This window comes from Gossypium hirsutum, chromosome A13 (genome assembly GCF_007990345.1).
Source record: "Gossypium hirsutum isolate 1008001.06 chromosome A13, Gossypium_hirsutum_v2.1, whole genome shotgun sequence".
Classification (NCBI taxonomy): domain Eukaryota; kingdom Viridiplantae; phylum Streptophyta; class Magnoliopsida; order Malvales; family Malvaceae; genus Gossypium; species Gossypium hirsutum.
The window spans coordinates 100,287,679-100,308,623 of NC_053436.1; the positions used below are offsets into that span (position 1 = coordinate 100,287,679).

Here is a 20,945-nt window from a genome sequence, read left to right on the forward strand (position 1 = left end):
AAATATTGCATATGTTGTTAGAAAATTGAGTAGGTATACAAGTAATCCAACTGGCTTGCATTGGCAAGCTTTGAATAGAATACTTAGGTACTTAAAGAAAACTATTAAATATGGATTATGTTATAATGGATATCCTTCAGTTTTAGAAGGGTATTCAGATGCTAGTTGAATTACAAGTTTGGAAGATCATGCATCTACTAGTAAATGGATCTTCATTCTTGGTGGATGAGCCATTTCTTGGGGTTCCAAGAAACAAACATGTATTACTGATTCCACCATGGCAGCAGAATTTATTGCATTAGCCCTTGCATTTAAATAAGCAGAATGGTTAAGAAATTTGCTTTATGATGTACTCTTATGGCCTAAGCCAATTTCATCTATTTCTATCCATTGTGATAGTGAGGCTACTCTAGCAAAGACATATAGCCAAGTATATAATGGAAACTCTAGACACACTGGATTAAGACATAACCATGTCCGAAAATTAATCTCTGATGGTGTGATCACTATTAATTATGTGAGAAGTGAAAACTTGGCGGATCCTTTGATAAAAAGGCTTGCTAAAGATGCAGTCAAAAAGACCTCAAAAGGGATGGGACTCAAGGTCATTAATTAGAGTCACCCATGATGGAAACTCGACTCAACGCTTGGTATAACATCAAGTCTTAAATTCAATGAGACAAAGTACATTATTAGTATGTGACTATTAGCACTATAAATAAATTCATCCTAAGGTTAAAGTGCTAGGTACCCGTAATGATAAAGGAAGGATGAGTAGTGTACTCTTAATGAACCCACAACATAAATATGTTAGAGTGTTATAATTACGAGAACACTCTTAATGGGATCTACCTATGTGAGTGAAAGTGTGTCCCTAGATACTATGCATTGACCGATGTTGAAATAATTGTGTGAGATATGTTCGGTTAATCAAATGGAATAGTTGGTTCAAAGCTTAATCTACCATGTAATTTCGACTAACTTTAACATATTTTCACTAAGTAAAGGTTCAATCATAAAGCACATTCATTTATGCAAATTGATTTCCAAAAATATAAAAATCTAAAATATTTTAAAAATGGGGAGAGATTGTTCGAACATTTTCAAATATTTATAGTGTTCCAATAACTATAAATGAATGAGTGTAATTAATCAAAAGATAATTTTTTTGGTCATTAGTCTAAAGTTATATCATTTGATTTTTTAAAAAGAATTATAACTATTCAAACAATATTATTTGAATAGTTATAATATTAAATGAATAATTATATTTTTTTAAGACATTATTATGCAGAAAGACACCTATTGAAAGATGTCTCTATGAAGAGATATGAAAATTCTTATAAATAAGAATGAGATTTCATTTGGAAATCACACCAACAAGTTCTAAAAGTTCTTTCTATCATTCCTCATTTTCTAATATTATTAGATTATCCCATAAGAGTTACTGTAAAAATTCTTTGTAGAAATTGAGTTTCTTATTATTCATTGCTCAGTGTTTAATGGACTATTCTCGTCAGTTCAAGTCGCAAATAGTCATTGGCTTCATTGTATCTTCGAGGTTAATTTGCTTGAAACTCTTTTGCACACCGAATATAGATTGGAGCGAATATAATCTTAAAGATAGTGGTTTGATACACACCTTGGACTATTGTCCTATTTCTTTATTTTCTATTCGAGTTTCTTTCGTGTGTTCGAGATTTTCCTCACTGAAGATTTATACTACCATATTTAGAACTTTTTTATCGTAATGCAAAAACATCATTCGATATTCTTTTTACAACCAAATGTGATTTTTCTAATGGTAAAATAGTAATGAGATTTTTACCGGTGTAAACTAAATAAATAAAAATTGTACTTTTTTTTTACTTTATATATATATATATATACACACGTTTCAAACTTTTTTCCTTTTTCTTAATGGTTTAAACGTATTTAAAAAAATTAATTGAGTTCCTATACAAAATTTGATCCAATTCGATCTAATTGAGCTCACGTCGTCAACAAAAATAAAATCAATAAAACCCTTCTGTTAACTATTTCTATATTTGATCATATTGACTGTTAAAATCAATTGACGAACCAATCAAATACTGACACATAGTCACTTTGATTATATCTTATATTTGTCTCATAAAAAAATCATAAAAATATTTAAAAATATATATAACAACATTACAAATTTATATAAACTTATAAAAATTCATAAAAACTTATAAAAAAATTCTAATAAATTATAAAAAGATAAAAATAAAACATATTTGAAATTTGAAATTTGAAATTTCTATAAAATTATAAAAATTTATAATAAAATTCATACAAATTTATAAATATTATAATAAATTATAAAATATCAATAATTATAAACCTTATAAAATTCAAAACAAGTTATAATAAATTATAAAATATTAAAAATATATAATGATCATAAAAATTCATTTATTGATTCCACATTTTAAAAATTAGACCCCTAAAATCAAAATGAACATGTGACATTATACTAACCGTTGAATAAATACTAGCATATGCTAATATTTGCAACTGTTGGATATTAAAATTTTTGTTTTATAGAAAACAATACTTAATATCATACAACACTTAGTAAACAAATTTCAATTTTTCAATATCCAAACTACGGTGTTGTACCTAAAAAATTGGAGATAAAAATTTTAAAATAAAAATAATATTTATCAATAAAAATGAGAGGATCTTGTAATTATCGTCTTATTTGTGAATGATTGAGAACGTTTTATTCAACATGAAAATATCCCAAACAATTCGCTATTCCCATTATCCAATGGTTGGTGTAATGTCATGTATTTATTACGATTTTATGATTTAAATGACTTTTTTTAAAAATTTTATAATTTATTTGAATTTTTTTATATTTTTTATAAGTTATTATGAATTTTTATAAGTTATTATAAAGTTGTAAACATTTTAAATATGTTTTATTAATTTTATAACTTACTAGAATTTAATAAAAGTTTTATAATATGTATAAGTTTTTTAAGAATTTTATAAAAAAATTTGTAAGTTGTATAATTCAATAATTTTATAAAAATTTTAATATTTTTAATAATTTGATTGAGACGAAAAATATTGACAGAATTTTAATTATTTTTTTTAGTAACAGCAAGGCTAAATTGGTGTGAATTTCATGCAATGACACAATTGACTTTTTTGTATCTATGCATTATATTTTTGTCAAACAAAGTTTTAATAATTGTTAAACAAGAAAAAACTAACTATTAATTGAAATAATAAATACTAGTTATTTGGAATTAGAATTTGAGGCTTATTAATTTAAGGAAAATAACGCAACTAATGTATGTTTAGTTCATATTATATTTTTTTTTTGTAAAAATTACTATTATTATTGCAATATAACCTGACAGCCTAAAATTTTTTTATTTTTTTATTTTTGTCAAGGACAGCCTAAAAGATTCTAAAAATAAAGAAGCCACCTTGTTTATTTTTAGAGTAAATGATGTGTTAAAACAAATAGATCCACTAATTCAGAATATACTCATCGCAACATGATACCAATACAAAATTTGAATATAATATTAAGCCTTCTAAAACCATAAATAAACCGATCACATAATGAGCAGGAACACAGGCAGTACCAAGTTTTACCTCATAAAAGCAAGAAAAACAAACATGTATTTGCGTATACAACTTGCAGGACATCACCCCTTCCTGCTAATGTGATGTAAAGAAGGCCTATTTGTCAGCAAAGATGACTGATCCCATCCACTCTCCTCCCTTAAAACTGCTTCCTATCCACCGTATGCACCATTTTCCAGGGAACTCGAGTTAATCTCATCTGTGTCCCCAGTGAGTGGACTTCCCGTCAGAAAATGTTCCCAAAATGTGTCGTTAATTGCTGGAAGTTTCGGGCTTCCATCAAGCATGATCTCCATATCTTGACCTGCACAAGACTCGTCAGCTTCTACGGGCATTGTAGCATTCGATACGACTGACATTGGATCAAGATATTCAGCATTCCTGCTCTCAGGCCCAACAGTATTATCAGGTACAAATCCTAGCATTTGAGGAACGCTACGGAAAATTGCATCTTTCTGTGATTTATGCACACTTGTCTCAGTTGTTAATTGAGCAGCAGCAGTTGACAGACTAGAGTCGGGAACCCCTGATTCTGCTTGCAGATATGACCGCCAAGAAGCTGGTGAGACTTCTGGAAGAGTCACTTCCGAAATCTCACTGGAGGAGCTACTGCTGTGTAATGCACTGGAAGGAGGAGCGCCATGTTCCCGCCTCGGTGATGTGTTCACCTCCATCATCTGGTGCTCATTGTGTAAAGGCTGGAACTTTACAGTCTGCCCATTTGGAGATACGGCACCATTTTCACCAGTTAAATTTTCTTCATCCTGCCTATGGAGTCTCCTCTTCTTGTTTGCTCCAGTCAGTTGCCTATTGCTTTCATTTTGCTGCTGTAAAAGCTGGTTTAAGAAACCTGGAGTTTGCATGACCTTAGCAAGAAAAGACATCATTTGCTGCTGTCTCTGCTCCATCATCTGTACACTCTGGCCATAAGCTTGCAACTGGTTGTCCGTGGCTTGCTGCTGCTGCCTCAACCTAACAAGTTCCTGCATGAGAACATTCTTGTCTCTCTTAAGCCCTTCAACCTCCTCTTGAAGCCCAAACTTCCCTACATCAACGCAAGCTCCAATGGATGAGTTCTGTTGCTGATTACAATGGACATTAGCAGGCTTCCGCCTGCTGATAGCTTTCAAGGCATGTTTCTGACCTCTTAGGAATCCCACATTAGCAAATTCCCAACGATCAGGGTCAACTTTCTTAAAACCCTATAGGAAAAAGATTAGGATAATCAAAGACATAAATTATCGTGTTCACTTGCTAAACCGAATATAGCAAGTCCGCAATGCATAAAGCAGGATTGAAGTTTTATATCTAAGTGAATCACATATCATGCGCTCAGTTGAACCCCAATGCCTGACCATAATCGATTAGTAATTACAAGCACATACTTAAACCTGCAGATGACAAACACAATTACAATTTGATGAGTTCTTCAGCTCAAGAAAAAGAAAATATGTCAGAAAAGTTAAATATCTAACATTCACCCTCTCAATGAATAATTCCAAATTACAATCCATGACAGCAGCTTACAAATAACACTCTCTCCACCATGCTTTGGTTCACTTGTTAGTTGAGAAACATCTTAAGACATGAAACAAACTTCAAAAAAAAAGGAAAGAAGAAAAAGCTAATATGAATCAAGATTTGATTTGTCAGCATAGCTAGTCCGTTGGATTTTGTATCTTACTAGGAAGACCCTCAAAAGAACATGTTAGCTTATGATGCAATTCCTCTAGACTCATTTCTTAAGTAAACAAGTATAGTTAAGGTCAAACAAGGCAAAAACAAAGAAGAAACAAATCAACTACAGAAAATATCATGGAATGCAAGATAAGTCTCCAGACTTCATAGCATTTTATATGAAAAAAGAAAGTCAGTGAGGGTTTGGAACCTTTAGCCTTTAGGAACATGAGATCAATACAAATAACAAGCATGAGCAATAGCACTAGACATTTCTGGCTTCAACTATTGACATGGATAGAAGAATGTACAAGAAACTTTTAACTAATTCAAATTCAACATATAAGACAAGTAGGAAAGAAAGGTGATTTCTAAACTAGCATCATCTAATATGATAGCAAAATCTGTCAAAATATATAAATAGGTATATATATATATATATGGATTCATGTTTGACGGAAATTAAGTGCAAATGTGTCTGTATACCAAATCAAGCTAGTAACTACTACAGGATTCCTATCGGAAAAAGAGAACTTAAGACACTAGAACTCATCAGCATTCCATCATGGCAGTAAGGTAGATAAGAATAAGTTCATAGCATTCAATTTAGAAATTCCATGTGCATCAGTCACAATTCACAACCAACTAAAACAATGTTATATATAGTTTAATTAACCAAATTTGTATCTTAAGAATAAAATGGAGCCTAGGAGGGAGGAAGGGAAGATAGGGAGAAATAGAAATCAGTTCTTCAGCTAGCCCTACTTCAAAACTTCCAATTTTAGCCTAATAGACGGCCAAATAAATAGAGTTTTACCAGCTCCTTGAACCCTTTTGGCCAAACTTAGGAAACATTAGGTAAGAGCCCCATACCATATACCCGAAAATTCAGATTTTACATATTACGTTTCATATCTATTCTTCCACATTTATGTTCAAGGGAAAATGAATTCAACCAATCATCCTCATGCCATTGAGAATCCTATAAACTATGAGGAACTCCAACAGCCAAGAGCTACTCGATTATCAAAGTTCAGAAAGCAGTAAAAATTGCAGTGGCAAATCCCTACTCCTAGATTTCAACAAATTAATATGACCATTCAATCAAACTCATATTCCATTTAATTCATCTTACACCATAAATTCATTATCCAACAACCATATCGGTTCTGAAAACTCTCCTTCCACTCCATCACTGACTCAAAACTATTCAAAGTTGACTTCAGTCTCGCCTAATTTTTTTAAGGCAACATAAGTAAGACCAAATTTCCATACAACCCAAACTTTCCCGATAGTATATAATAATATCTTATTGGTGTAATTTTCGAATCCAAATAAACCTAAAGCTGAGGTCTCATTAGCCTCCATAAGTATAAAAAATTGCAACTTGCAACATTAAAAAAGAAAAGAAAAGTGAAAGAATATAAAATCAAAGAAATACCCACATAAGTATTAAGTTGTCTGACAAAGCTGGAGAAGTTATTGTGCTTAAAATACATGGGCAAAAGGTCCCTCGCAAACTCGGGCACTTTCCAGACAACGAAGCTGTTGTTATCACTACTCCACGATACGACTGAGTCGGTGGACGGATCGTCCACCACGTCGTAGGTTTTGCTCAGAAAAGGCGTCACCGTGTTGCCGTTGGCTGCGGTGTCCGCACACGCGGATGGTACCGAACCATGAAGAGTCTCCATTAGGGTTTTAATAATGAAAAAAGAGAGAAGGAGAAAAGGGTATTGGAAAATACTGGTCACAGGATCAGATAGGGAGGGGAGTTGCCATGGGGGTAGCTTAGATTGTGTAAACACAAAGGAAGAGGAAAATAAGGTAAAAGTAGGTGAGGAAATGGGGGAGAGAAGAAGAGAGTAAAGGGGAAGGAAAGGATTTTAGGTGCCTTTGATTTGATTGTTTGGATGGTGACGAAAATGAAAACCAAAGAGAAGAGGAGAGTGATGGAAACGGTGCAAATTTATATCACGAGAACAAGGTGAGGACTGAGGACAGGTCGATTTCTATAATTAATACTATAGGTTATATCAAACAACAAATTCTTCATTTTTGTTAACAAAATCTCTAAAACAATAAAATTCTTCTAGCGGTTTGACTAGTACCCGCATTTTTCCTCTTCTTATCATTTCTTATTTCTCCTTCAATTTACAGATTTATTTTATAGATATATTTTTTATCTTTACAATTTATGATAGATAAATGACGATATCTCTCCTTCGTTAAAACTTCAACCGCTTAATAGTTTTTCTTAAAAAGTGAGAGGCTCTTCATTAACAATTTCTTAATTTGTTTCTCTTTAGATAGTATTTCATAATAATAAATAATTTCGTGTCGATTTGGACCTATGTTGTCTTAAGTTTTATATATATTTTTTTTTGCTTTTTCATTATTTAATAAGTGTTCAGTTTTAAAAGTTTTTGTCTGCTCTTATTATACATTTTTTAGTTTTGTTTATGCATGTAATCTTAGTTTTATAAGTGATTTTAAAGATGATTTTGTTGTCGTCCTCTTTAATTTGGTGAACGCTCGATTCTTTTGTTGATTTTTGCTCGTTTCTTTGGACCATCACATTAAGTGTTTACAATCACTCCAGATATATCGTACTTGAGTTGTGATAAAATTAATTGTCAACGTGTCATAATTTTATATTGATATTGAGGCTAAAGTCTTTGTTGTATTAATGGAGTTTGGCCTTCCTCATCTACGATGAGTGTTTATTATTTTCTCTCTAAATTATATAGTTACATTCATTGAGTGAATTAATGAATTTACTTTTTAAAAAAATTATTTATTTATACTTTTAAAACTAGTGTGATTAATAGAATAATCAAACAGTGACACGTGTACCTTAAACTAACGTATAGAAAGTAATTTTTATCATGCTGATGAAAATTTTAATAAAATGATCAATTAATTTTTTAATTTAATATGTAAAGATTAATTCACTCATTTTTTATACAATACGTAGAATTATCTATATCGCTCTTCTAATTCTTAAGTAAAAAAGCGTATTTGAACTCACATCTCCTTATATTGGCAACAATACAGGTACTAAGTAAGTTAAAGATCCAATAGACTAAAATTTTTAATTTTAATGAATTTAATCGGATTTTGTAAATTTGAATAAATCACAATGTCCCACCAATAGTTTTTTGGGTTATGCAGTTTAAACATGATCCTCACACTTGTATGTTTTTAGTGGGTTTGTTTTCGAGTTTTCTTTTTCTTCATTTTGGTCTATTTCTTATTAAATTAAACATTTATTTTTCAAAATCTAACTCTTTTTTTCACATGGAAATCATCCTTAAGTTTTAAGTACTTTTATTTTTTCTGCATTAAAATTTTAATTTCTTTCGAATTTAAAATGCAATTGCAATTGTTAAAATTGTTAAATTTTTTTATTAAATTTAGGTTTATTGTAATGATTTTTTGTTATATGACTATTAAGTGATTATTTTTTTATATTTTAAAATGTCATATTAGTGAATTTAATAAAAAAATTTAACAGTATTAAGAATTACACTTAAACTTTAATCGAAAAAATAAAAAAAAATTAAATTCATAAAAAAGACTAAATTCTAAACATATAAAAAAATTATAATGACTTAGAAATATATTTTAACCAAAGTAATCAATTTTAGCGAAAAATTTGGAGTTAAAGAGTTGACTAAATTTACAAAACAATGAACTACAAATTTAAATTTGAGATTAAGTTTACTAGTAAAGAAATGATCAAAATATAAAATTTTAATAAATACTAAGATTTTATTATATTTGTGGAAATTACATATTTAGAATAAAGAGGTATGTTTAAAAATATCATTAAATAAATAATAAAATATATAGTTTGAAACTAATTAATAATAACACATGAAATATGTAGAATAATAAAATTAAAAAAATTATGATAAAAACAAAATTCAAACTAAATTTTGAGTAAAGAAAAATTTAAACATATAAATACATCAGATTAAGAATATTAAATAAATACAATTATTTATCATGGTGTTAATATTAATTTTCTTGGTATATCAAGGTGTCCTCTAGGTCTGTTTTACCGTCTATGAAAATTAAAATACCCTCGAATAATATAACTTATTTTAAATACAAAAAGTTATTTTCGTAATTTTCCTAACCGATTTGACGCTTAATTGATTCGTGACATCAATCCAGTAATGGATTTAAATAATAGTATAGATATAAAATTGATGGAGGTAATAAAATTTAGATGTATAAGAATATTAAAATAAAATGTTGGTTGAGTGCTATATTTAATGTTTTATTAATCCAATTTGTATGGGTTTAAATATCATCATATGTATATTTTTATTGATTTTTAATAGCAAGATTAAAATACCATTAAATAATATATCTTATTTTAAATATAAAAAAATATTCGTAGTTTCCTTAATTGAGTTGATATGAGATTAATTTGTGATACCAACAAAATTCCAATTTTAAATAATAGTATAAATAAAACAATTGGTCTGATATTCTTTTCATAATTTTTTTTTTTAGTATAGATAAGAAATATAGAGAAAAAGGGAAGGGGGGGTCAACATTTTTAAGTTAAAAAGTTGATTTAATTATCTAACATTTGTTTTAAAGTATATTTTTCACTTACATTATTCACATTTTATAGTTAAAAAAATAGAAATTAATTTTTGAAAAATTAATTATTAGGTGTGGGATTGCATTTTGTTCTCTCTATTCAAAGAAATGAACAAATTATTCCATGTACATTAGATCAAAGGGCAAATTGATTCTTTTTGTTAAAATTTTCATCTATTTTTAGTGTTAAAAAATGATATAACTGATAACATAACCAAACAATGACATGTGATATGCTATATATACCTCATGCTATATAGATGAATGATGTTTTCAATAGAATGACTAATTTACTCTATATCTAACGTATAGGAATTAATTTATTTTTTTAAATAAAAAATATAATCTAATTTTTAATATAAAAAATCTAAGAAATGAGTTTAATAATCATTTCAAAGTGGTTATGTACCACCAACATTACCTTTTATTCTTTAAAACTAAATAACCAACTTCTATCTTCAAACAAAGTTTTCAACCTAAATCCAAAAGATAAGCTTTTAAAGAAGCAAGTTTTGATGTTGTAAAACTACAAAACTCTCCTCATTTATATAACCATATTATTTGCAAACATCTTTTTTTCCACACACTAATATTTTATATTTTTAAAATTTTATATCTAATATCTTTCAATTTGTAGATTATTTTAATATCTAAGATATTATTTATATATTCAAATTAACTTTTACAAAAAAATTTATATTGTTTATTTAAAATAACAAAATTTAACAACAAACATAACTAATGCGACTCAAATCCAATACCTAAAACAGTGAACACATTTAACCATCAAACCGTCACATAAGTTCATATTAAAATTTATATTTAATATATGAAAAAGCAATGACTTTTATGGAAGTTTATTGCTTTTTCCATTTTTTCATAACTTTCTAAAAGAAAAATCATCAGTTAACATATCAATCAAAACCCTCTATTTTAATTTAGTAATTGCAACCCACCAAACGCATAATTTCCTTCTCAAGTGAGTGTAATTAATTATGGTTTAAAAACCATCTACTCCGATCACTATATTTTCGAATTCTTTTTATCATTAAAAAAATGCAAAGCAAAGCACGAAATAAAGTCATACTAATATAGATATGAAATCAATAATGGAACCACAAACAGTGCGTCCATTGACATTACTCGGGGTATGAGTTAACACTACAACTAAAAGAGTTGGCAGAAAAAATCATATATTCTACAATAAAGAAGGGATTAGAAATGTAGACGTATCTATAGACTAATCTTAAGTTAAACATAAAAAAAACTGCAATCCTTTGTAACCCCCTAAACTGTTTACTTTTCAGGGATGCTTCAAAATTGTTCTTCGATGGGGTTGGAAGATGCATTTCCTTCTGAAACAACTGTACTGTAAACTTCTCAAGAGATCAGCCAACATGCATGCAAATCAGGAAAAAGGAGAACACTATCTTAAATCCCGTCATGCCTGCGATGGCACAGCTGCAGTATTTGCATGAGTTGAGCTGTCCTTGACCTTCTTATGTGAGCGTGAATGGTCTCCAGATTTGTGAGATTTCCTCTTTTTCCCAGAGGCCTTTGGTTTCTGCTCTTCGGAAACTTGCTTTTGATCTTCTTCTGCATTATCTGTTAAAAGTGCATCTTCCTCATTTTTCTCGGAATGTAATAAAGATTTGGTCTTCAAATCATCCTGAGTCGCGGGTTCAATAACGGACATTCGAAGAAGAGTGTAGTCCAACAGAAATGTGCTCCTTATAAGCCTGTCTATCCTGCTGAAATGTCTCTGAGAATATGGGATAAGACCTTCAAGTAGTTCACTAATGCTTTTTATCTGCAACATAGTTTATTCAAGCACAAATTCAGCGGTAAAAAGCTAAAATATCAAACAAAATGAACACCTAACCTTCAATCAACCAAGCAGAAAACCTAAAACAATGGTTAAGGTTTTTGCTATTACTTCTTTAAAGAATGTCTTGATACTAGGAGAAAAAAGCGCATTTAGATGCAGAAATAAAAATTTTGAAAGAGATTGAACACTAATATTCAACTTCCATAATAAACAATAAACCAGTAAATACAAACTTCATTTGAAACAATTTTAGTAAACTATTATTATGAACATAATAGACCGTTTGATCTTTAGTAAAATATGATTCAACCATTCATTTGGTTTCCGTTTAAAAATTTTCATAGAAAAAAAAATGTCAAAGAAACAATGACCAAATGTAAACCTAAACCATTTTTAAATTTGTTGTAAGCTATATGATAATGGTTTTTACTTAATGTTTTGCTTCAAAGTTAGTGGTGGGACTGGTAAAATATAATGGGTTATCCAAAGCCATATGCATCTTCCCTGCAGCCAAATGAGGCTATTAACATCAAGTGAATATTACAATAGAATACCTCGATAATCTCTGTCGGAAGAAGAATGTTGAAAGCTCGGAAAAGAACAGATTGGGCAACATTACACAGCTTTGGCTTTGTGTTCCACTCTCGTATATACTCAAAAAGTAGAAGAAATTCTCCCTTGCCAAGGGCATGAAGGGCTTTGTCTATATGGTACCCAGCTTCTCTCTTCCTATATCACATTCTGCTATGAGAAAATGTTCTGCGTACTCAGAAAACAGATATGATTAGGCAATACTAACCTGCAAAGCTCAGAAAACAGCTCAAAAAGTTTATGAGGCCTCCTAAGCTCCAAAGCAATTTGTATTGCCTTTGTGTACTCAGCATCTAACAGTGCATTTTCTAATTCTTGCCCTCTCAAAACCCCTTCTTCCTGTGTCAGAATGGAAAAACATATTTAAAACTTTTTGTGCAATAATACATAACAATATGTAATGAAGGAAAAAAGGACCTCATCATATCAGTCAAAGTTGATACACAACAATGCTAGGATCCTACAGAAAGCTAACTTTCACAAAAGGTCTTATTCCAAGCTCCAAGTACTTTCACAAAGCCCGAGGAGTTACTCAAAAGTGGGAAGGAAAATAGAAGGATCAATATTCGGCTTGAACAAGGTCGTGTATCCAAGATAAAATAATTTTTATCCGTTTCATTTCATAGTCTGGTTAAAACAAGTTGAGAAAAGAAAAGTATATAGGAGGCTCTAGAAATGTTTTAACTCTTATTTCCTTCTAATCTGCAGCTTGAGTTTCTCTTAAGAAAGGGTTAAATCACTTTTTAGGGCCTGAACTTGGCAACTTTTCCCACATTGGGTCTTGAACTTTTTTTTTGGTCCAGGTTAGGCCCTGAACTTGGCAATTGTTGCTACATTAGGGCTTGAACTTTTTTTATCCAAGTTCTTCCTTGAAAACCCTAGAGTTCAATCCCCCGTGTAGGAACAATTGCTAAGTTCAAGGCCTAACTTGAACCGGAAAAAATTATAGTCCCAATGTGAGAAAAGTTGCCAAGTTCGGACCCCAAATAGTAATTTAACCCCTTAAGAAAATATACTAGTCTTACAGAAAACCTTTACTTTTTTATTTGTAACAGCATATTCCAGGTATCTTTAAAAAAAATTCAAGAATCAACATTGAAACATATTTGCAACAAGTAACTCAGTCACTTAGCATATCCAAAGGCCTAGTATTAAATTTGTCCCATTCTATATTCCAATATGCTTCAAGGGGAAATAATATCTAGGTACAAAAAGTATAGAGGACACACCTCTTTACGAAAAGCTTCCTCTTTCTCAGCAGCAGTTGAATCATGCCACAGATTGATCACTGCATCACTGCCACCTGTTGCTAACATTTCTGTCTTTTTCCCAACGGCCAATGCCCAAACCTGCACACCAAATTTTACCATAAAAAGAATTAATACCACACAGCACAATGAAGTCCTTAAAAATCTATTAACGGTATACCATCGTATTTCCCACAGAATCCTGTCAAATCTATGAAAAAGAAAGTAACCCAAACATTAAAAGAATTAAAGTATAACTCAACACCTTGTCCTCATGCTGATCATAGGTAGCGATGCATTCATTTGTTTTGATTGTCCACAGCTTAACCAACCCATCAGCACCTGAATGATGAATTGCATGCTAAATGTCACCAAAACATTAAAATGGAAGAAAATCCTAATGAGTGAAGAGAAAGAAGTTATTACCACATGATACAAACTGGGTCCCACGTGTAAGAAATGATGCTCTTAATACACTTGATGTATGCCCTTCAAATGTTTTCAGGCACGAACCATCAGCTATAGCCCATATCTTTACAGTCTTGTCACCTGATGCTGTTATTACACATTGATCAACAGGTGAAAACTCTACACACCAGATCCCTCGTTTATGCCCTGTAAACTTAACCACAAGTACCAGTTCTGGAAGCCTCCAAATACAAGCAGTACGATCCTAACAGCCAGAAAAACACATTTAACCTTTTAAAATTATCTTTGGAATCATAAAAGCATGCATCCGATATAATATATATAGTTTCAGCATCCTCTAATAAAAGGAAAAAATCAATAATACCATAACTAAATAGTATGTTGATTAAGATGTATTGCCTACTAACCTGTGAACCACTACACACTAAACTGTCATTTGGTGCAACAGCCAGAGAATTTATATCTTTATCATGCGCTGCTACAACTGCCTTTGCTTTTAAACTAATAGGCTCTTCAATATCATCAGAGAGTCCATGAAAGTTCCAAACCTTAATGGTACGATCACTGAAGAAGATGGTACATGTGTAAGAATATAAAATCAATAAGCCACAACCTTAGCAACAATTTACAAACATAAATTCTTATATCAGGAAAAGTATGGAATTGAGGCACTCCAGAATATAAAGATATAACATAAGCAAAAAATAAAGATGTCATAGAAGCACTCCAGAATTTATCTCCATTCATTATCTAGAAATGTTTTTCTTTATGTTTCCTGTTCTATTTTAGTTAAGGGTACTAACTATGTTTTATTTTTTCTTTGGTATACGACTAGCAGGTGCTCTTTTTTAATGAGTTTGAATGGCAAGGATTAGAGGGGCTTATTTGCATCCAACAGTTATGATTAAAAGCTTCTATACTTATGTTTTCCTTTTATTGTTTCTACTTCCACACAGCATAAGGTTACATGCATAAAACATAGAAGATAGGAGTACAAAACAAGTATATTTTAAAGCGCCAAATTTAAAACAACCAATCCACAATTCTAACCAAATATGACCCCATCATGTAGCATAACTTACAAAAATACAAGGTCCAAGATGCATCATGAACTTATTGTCTTTATTGTCATCTAAAAATACTCCAGCCACTAAGTTAAAACACGATCTAATGTCATGCTACCAAGCATAATTGGCAGACAGTTTTGAAGGCATAATGCACTGTGTATCATAAGTCAAGTCAACTACAATCCAAAACCTAATTTCATTTGTCAAGTCGAGGAACAATAAGCACTGTTAGATCACATAAGAGAAGGTTAAATCTTAGCACTTCACTCCCACCACAAATATAGAATGAAAATAATCAGCAACCAAGCATCATGTTATTTGACAAACTCATAAGTTTGGAAGCAGTCATAACTGAAGGCACATATGTGGTAAAATTAAATTGCATCTCCAAACAGACAAGGCTTCCCAAGATAAGTGCTCACCTACTGCCACTGACAAAAAAATCTCGGCACTTCTTGGAAAAAGCAACAGCTCCAACCGCTCCCATGTGACCTATGCCAAGTCCTATGCAACACCTTCGTTCTGATTCCCACAACCTTACCTATAAAAAGAAAAAGTAAATGAAGAAAAATAAGTCCAACTTATTAGCAATGTCAGAACCAGCCTTTCCCCTAACATAGGCAAAACTTAGTGGCAAGCTTATATGCACAAGTGAGAAAGAAGAAAAACCGTACACTATTGTCCTTACTCCCAGTTAGAATAAGTCTTCTTCCATTACTTGATATAGATGTATCAAGGCATAGAATAGTATCAGTATGACCAGCCAAAACATAGGAACATGACATGGAGGAAAGGTCATACACTCGAACCTGCATATGAGTAAATTAATACAAATTTGACATTTACACTTTCATCCGCATAAATTCATAGACATCAAATGTCTGTAAAGTTATATAGGCACACAGCAAACCCATTGAAGGAGAAACACATTAACAAAATAAATCCCGATAAGAAATTCCAGCAGAGATCAATCAAATATTACTGGGTACAGAAGAAGGAAAAGGCCCAACAAGGAGCACAATTAAATCCAAATTTGAAATCAAGCTAACAATTGAATCATTAAATATCGAGATAACTAATTCCTGTGTAGCACTATGTCAAAATGCACCACCAGCAAGCTTACTACAGCACCTGTTCAAGATTTGTAGCAACAGCTAGATATTGTTCCTCTTCATCAAGAAACTTCATATCCACAATCTCATCGTTGAAACCCACAAGCCTTTTGGTCAATTTTAAAGACCACTTTTCTTCTAGATGCTCCGCTGGAGAATAAAAGAGAAACTGCTGATCAGCTGTCACACAAAGCAATCCTTGATCCAAGGGCAGCATAACAGCACTAATGAAACCCCTTGTTGAATCTTCATCCTCGGCTGAGCTAATAGTAACATCTGAGGACTTTTGCTCATACAAGAAAACTGCACTGTCAAAGTAAATGATAAAAATAAGATTTATTTAGTATATATAAATGCAAAGACATGTATCTTCATAGGGGATACCAAAAGAATCACAAACGGAAATAAATAAATTTATTTTGCACATGTTAAATTGAAGACAGGTATCCTCAGCAAGATTTTTTTTTAAAAAGGAAGTACAATAATAATTCCATTTTATTACCCTTCAGAGGTCCAGATGCGTACAATTCCACGTTCACCAGCTGCGATAAAATAAATTCCGGTCGATCTGCTTTTCTTCTTTCCACTTTGCTGGAGGAATGCACCCAGAGACGAGGCAAACCGACTCCCAGAATAAACTACACAAACAGCTTCAAGCACCTCATAAGTAGGTATTGTACTCTTGCATCTATAGTCAAGAAGGTCCCATAAATTTACAACCTGAGATGACAAAGAAAAGCTTTCTGGTTGAAAATTTGATAATGCAGCTGAATTGCTACAAATGATTGGTCAACTTTCTTCAGTTTAGAAGAAAAAAGCGGAATACACTCCAGTCAAACATAACATAAAGCAAAGCACCCAAGAATTTAGGCAAATATAAACACAAATTCCTAGATGTACAAAGCATTAGCAAGATACTCCAACATATTATAGTAAAGACTACCGAGACATCAGACTAAAGAAGAAATTTGATAAGGTTAAAAGAAACAATTGAAGGGATAAAAATATAGAAGAATCAAAAATATACTAGAAAAGAATTTAGGCAAATGTAAACACAAATCCCTAGAAGTACAAAGCATTAGGAAGATACTCCAAAATATTATAGTAGAGACTAGATAGACATCAGACCGAAGAAGAAACTTGACAAGGTTAAACGAAACAATTGAAGGGATAAAAATATAGGAGAATCAAAAACCACAATTTAAAATAATCTAAAAGGTTCGCAAAAAGCATTAAAGCTGTCAAAAGTCTTAGTGGCATTTACAGGAAATTCTCGCTGTTTAGTAGTGTTACTATATGCATACAATGACACAAAATCACAACTACAAAAAGATTGATTACAAATATTTATTTTTAAATCTGTATAATAGACGTTTTATAAAATAATTATATCAAGATCGAAGGAACTTTGCCCCTACCTTATCTCTTCCTGCAGTTAGCAACGTCCATCCATCTTCTGACACAGCCATAGAAGAAACTGCTGAGAAATGTTTTTCTAGCACTGCAACACACTTTTTCGCTAGAAGATCCCAGACCCGTACAGTAGTGTCATCGCTTCCAGAGAAAAGCTACAGGAACAAGGAAAAAGGCTCAGACAGATTACATTTAAAAAGCATAAACCAATTGCTAGCACAAGGGTCAAAAAGAAAAAAAAGGCAGTCTAAATAGACTGAGGTACTACTTACAAGGCTTTTATTTACATCAGGATGAAACATGATACTAGTCACAACACCTTTATGACCTTTAAAGTAATGAGTGCAGAAACCACCATCAACATCCCAAACAAGAACTTTCCTATCAGCTCCTGAAGTTGCAAGCAGTCCACCAGAGCCATGGCAAGCCATACCCATTACTGGACCATCATGCCCCTACTCAAAGATAAATATTAAAATAAAAAGAAAGCCAAAAGCTCTGCCAAGTTTGTGAACATAACAATATTAACTATAAATTAATACTAATATAAAACTTATGTTATACATTTAACAACCACTTTGTGTTTCCCCCTCAATGTGAAATCAGTGATTTGGATCATAAAATGTCATTGTACCTAATTAAAGATGTCCTAAGGTAGGTAAAAATTGGGATCCATTCTTATGTGTCACTCTTCTTCACTTAAAAAAAAAAAAAACAAGGTTTCAAGGCATTCAAGTACAAAGAAATGAATATATTCCAACGCACATGTTTAGCGTATCTTTTAAGACCAATTCACTGAAATTGATGTTGGTTACAAGACCGCTAACTTGAACTTGGCAAGTCATTATAACAATTAGAGCTTCATTATAATATGACTGAAAAATATATGAACTTTATAAGTCATGCGATTTTAAAGAAATCATTATAATAATTAATGCTTCATTCCGTTGTTACTTTTGCTACTGAATTTTTCTATGCAGTTTAATTGAACTAATTCAAAATACTTACCTCATTTAAGCAAAAGCATGCTAAACTTTCGTTCCTAGCAAAATTACAATGGCACATTTTTAATTCTTCAAAGACATAATTTGCTTTAACACCAAATCCCACCTTTTGGCTTCACAGTTGTAGAGCCAAAGAACAAGTTTAAATTCTTCATAACATTATTTAGGAAAAAAAAAAGCAAACAAATAAATAAAGCCTGACCTTCCAAGAGCGCAGGCATTTGAAAGTATCCAAGTCCCAGACCTTAATTTGCCTACTATGTCCAGCAGAGAATAACAACTTATCATTGGGACTTAAAGCCAATGCCGTGATGGTACTGGACTCAGCCTCGATGGTAAATTTCGTGGAGGCATTTGATGAATCCACAATCTTTATGGATTCACCGCACGAACAAGCAATGAAAGAGCCATCTGATGAGACCACAAATGGGCCGCCACTATAAAACTGTTGCAGCGACTGAGAGCAGCGATAGTTCTTTTTTAATGTTGCTGACGCCATTTTTTCTATTCTCTACTTTTCTGAAAGGTGAGAAAAAGAATTTAATGATTTCTTTTAGCAGAGTTTCAAATAGCAGTGGCGTATCAGTGCCACAGCCGCTATTTCGTAGTAGCAGCACCTTCTGCCTCCGCAGAGAAACCACAATAGCGGTTTCACATCAATAGCAGAGGATAGTGACCGCAAATAGCAGTGTAACAGAAAACAGCAGCGACAACGGTCTGCTATTTCCTCTAAACCGATAGCTTCAAGAAAAAACCCTTCTTCTCAACAAAGTAAAGGGATAAAGTATAGATGAGACAAAGTAGCAAGCAGTAGGATTGAAAACAGAAAATCAAATATAGCAAAGTAATGCAAATAACTCAAAATCCCATGACTCATGCACAATATTAACTTAAGTTTAGGGTTTCAAAATTACCTTATTTGGTTTCCTGGCCAGTCGGCAACTTGAAGCCAAGAGAAGGCTTGGGTCAGGGACCGGAAGGGAGGGAGAGGCTTGTTTGGCGGCGGGTATGTGAGAAAGAAGGGAGTTTGGAGCGGGTCGAGAATGGTTAAAACGAAATTTTAGAAAACCTTTCTAATCTATGATTGGATTAATTGCATTAGAACTCCTCATATTACTGCTTAAATTCTAAATTATCTTCAAACTTCAAAATATTTTAATTAAATCATTTGAGTATCGTATCGTATCAATCAAGCCCTTTTGGTAAGAGTTTATGTACTTACTACTCGAATAATATTTGGAGCTTGGATATAATGGGTTAGACAAATAGCCTTCTTAAATTTTAATGACATTATCTATTTAAACTAGCATTAAACTAATACAATAACTTACTTCATACAATATTTATATTTTAAAAACTCACTTAAAACTATTTAAAATTTAGTGATGAATTAAATAAACTATATCATAGTAATGCTACATAATTTTATTTGGATGAAATATTAAAAATTCTAGTATAATTATGTCTAAATAGTTAGATATTATGTATTAATTTATAATTTTATATTACAATGTGGGTGATATTTTTACTTTTATACTTATATTGTCTTCTTCGTTACATTATTTTGTTATAATTCAATAACAATGAGAAATATTTTATATTTTAATATATATTTACATTTAATAATACGAAATGCTCATCATTTCTTTGTGTGTCAAGAAAATGACAAATTTTAATGAGTAAAAAAGTATACATGGTAGATGAAATTGTAATATTTAAAAAATCAATTTAAAAAAAAAAGAAACACTAGACATTAAAAATACATAAATTAAGTTAATTGAATCTTAATTTAATTAATATGAGTATTGTTGTTAATATAAAAATATTAAATTCGATTGTGTTGCAACGCATTATAATTGAGGAGGAGTTATGATCAATATTAAACATTGTGTAAAAAGTAGTAGATATAAGCTCAAATTGTTGGGTCACTAAAACTTGGATATTGACTAATTACTTTGTTGGATATTTGCAGTGGAAGAAAGCCCTTTAGGAGGTCTAGCGGCCCATGAAAATTGGACAGTCAATGAGCTCATAAAATAAGCCCATGCAAGGCCGCATTGAATTTCATGGGAGCTAAATAGAGGTGTGCATGGGCCAGGTTACCCGGTCCTGCCTAAAGGCCCGTACGAAATGTGAAAGGGTTTGGGCAAAAATATAGACTCAAAAAATGGGCTTGGACAAAAAAATAAGGCCCGTTTAAAAAATGGGTCAGGCCTCAGGTAAAGTATTTTTAGCCCGGACCCGGTCCGACCCGGCCTGACCCGAATTCACTAAAAGACAAAAAAATCTGCATTTTTTTAAAATTTTTGAATGTTATTTTCTTGTTG

The 20,945-nt window shown here is 31.6% G+C and overlaps 2 protein-coding genes across 4 annotated transcripts; both read right to left on the reverse strand.

Moving 5' to 3' along the window:
• Positions 1-3,549: 3,549 nt before the first annotated feature.
• Positions 3,550-7,366, reverse strand: LOC121212514 (heat stress transcription factor A-1b). 2 transcript variants are annotated; one of them, XM_041085422.1, is made up of 3 exons: positions 6,753-7,366; positions 4,775-4,832; positions 3,550-4,675 (listed from the first exon to the last, which is right to left on the reverse strand). In XM_041085422.1, the coding sequence occupies exons 1-3, from the start codon at positions 6,999-7,001 to the stop codon at positions 3,783-3,785; spliced, it is 1,200 nt and encodes a 399-aa protein (XP_040941356.1). In that variant the 5' UTR covers positions 7,002-7,366; the 3' UTR covers positions 3,550-3,782. The 2 variants fall into 2 exon arrangements, with proteins under 2 accessions (XP_040941356.1, XP_040941354.1); XM_041085420.1 differs by having other exon boundaries at positions 3,550-4,832; positions 6,753-7,363.
• Positions 7,367-11,037: 3,671 nt separating this feature from the next.
• On the reverse strand, positions 11,038-19,713 carry LOC121212515 (transducin beta-like protein 3). Of its 2 annotated transcripts, XM_041085423.1 has the most exons (15): positions 19,533-19,713; positions 18,821-19,137; positions 17,887-18,069; positions 17,620-17,769; positions 16,704-16,921; positions 16,221-16,509; positions 15,764-15,898; positions 15,512-15,630; positions 14,430-14,586; positions 14,020-14,266; positions 13,859-13,935; positions 13,576-13,695; positions 12,555-12,685; positions 12,310-12,484; positions 11,038-11,737 (listed from the first exon to the last, which is right to left on the reverse strand). In XM_041085423.1, the coding sequence occupies exons 2-15, from the start codon at positions 19,115-19,117 to the stop codon at positions 11,369-11,371; spliced, it is 2,667 nt and encodes an 888-aa protein (XP_040941357.1). In that variant the 5' UTR covers positions 19,118-19,137; positions 19,533-19,713; the 3' UTR covers positions 11,038-11,368. The 2 variants fall into 2 exon arrangements, with proteins under 2 accessions (XP_040941357.1, XP_040941358.1); XM_041085424.1 differs by lacking the exon at positions 15,764-15,898 and having other exon boundaries at positions 19,533-19,681.
• Between the last annotated feature and the right edge of the window lie 1,232 nt (positions 19,714-20,945).

Coding starts and splice junctions, on each gene's coding strand:
- LOC121212514 (XM_041085420.1), bottom strand. CDS start 7,001: ATGGAGACTCTTCATGGTTCGGTACCATCCGCGTGTGCGGACACCGCA. Junction 4,833..6,752: donor TCAGACAACTTAATACTTAT/GTGGGTATTTCT, acceptor TTTTTCCTATAG/GGTTTTAAGAAAGTTGACCC.
- LOC121212515 (XM_041085423.1), bottom strand. CDS start 19,117: ATGGCGTCAGCAACATTAAAAAAGAACTATCGCTGCTCTCAGTCGCTG. Junction 16,510..16,703: donor CGCATCTGGACCTCTGAAGG/GTAATAAAATGG, acceptor TTACTTTGACAG/TGCAGTTTTCTTGTATGAGC. Junction 13,936..14,019: donor GACCCAGTTTGTATCATGTG/GTAATAACTTCT, acceptor TTCATCATTCAG/GTGCTGATGGGTTGGTTAAG.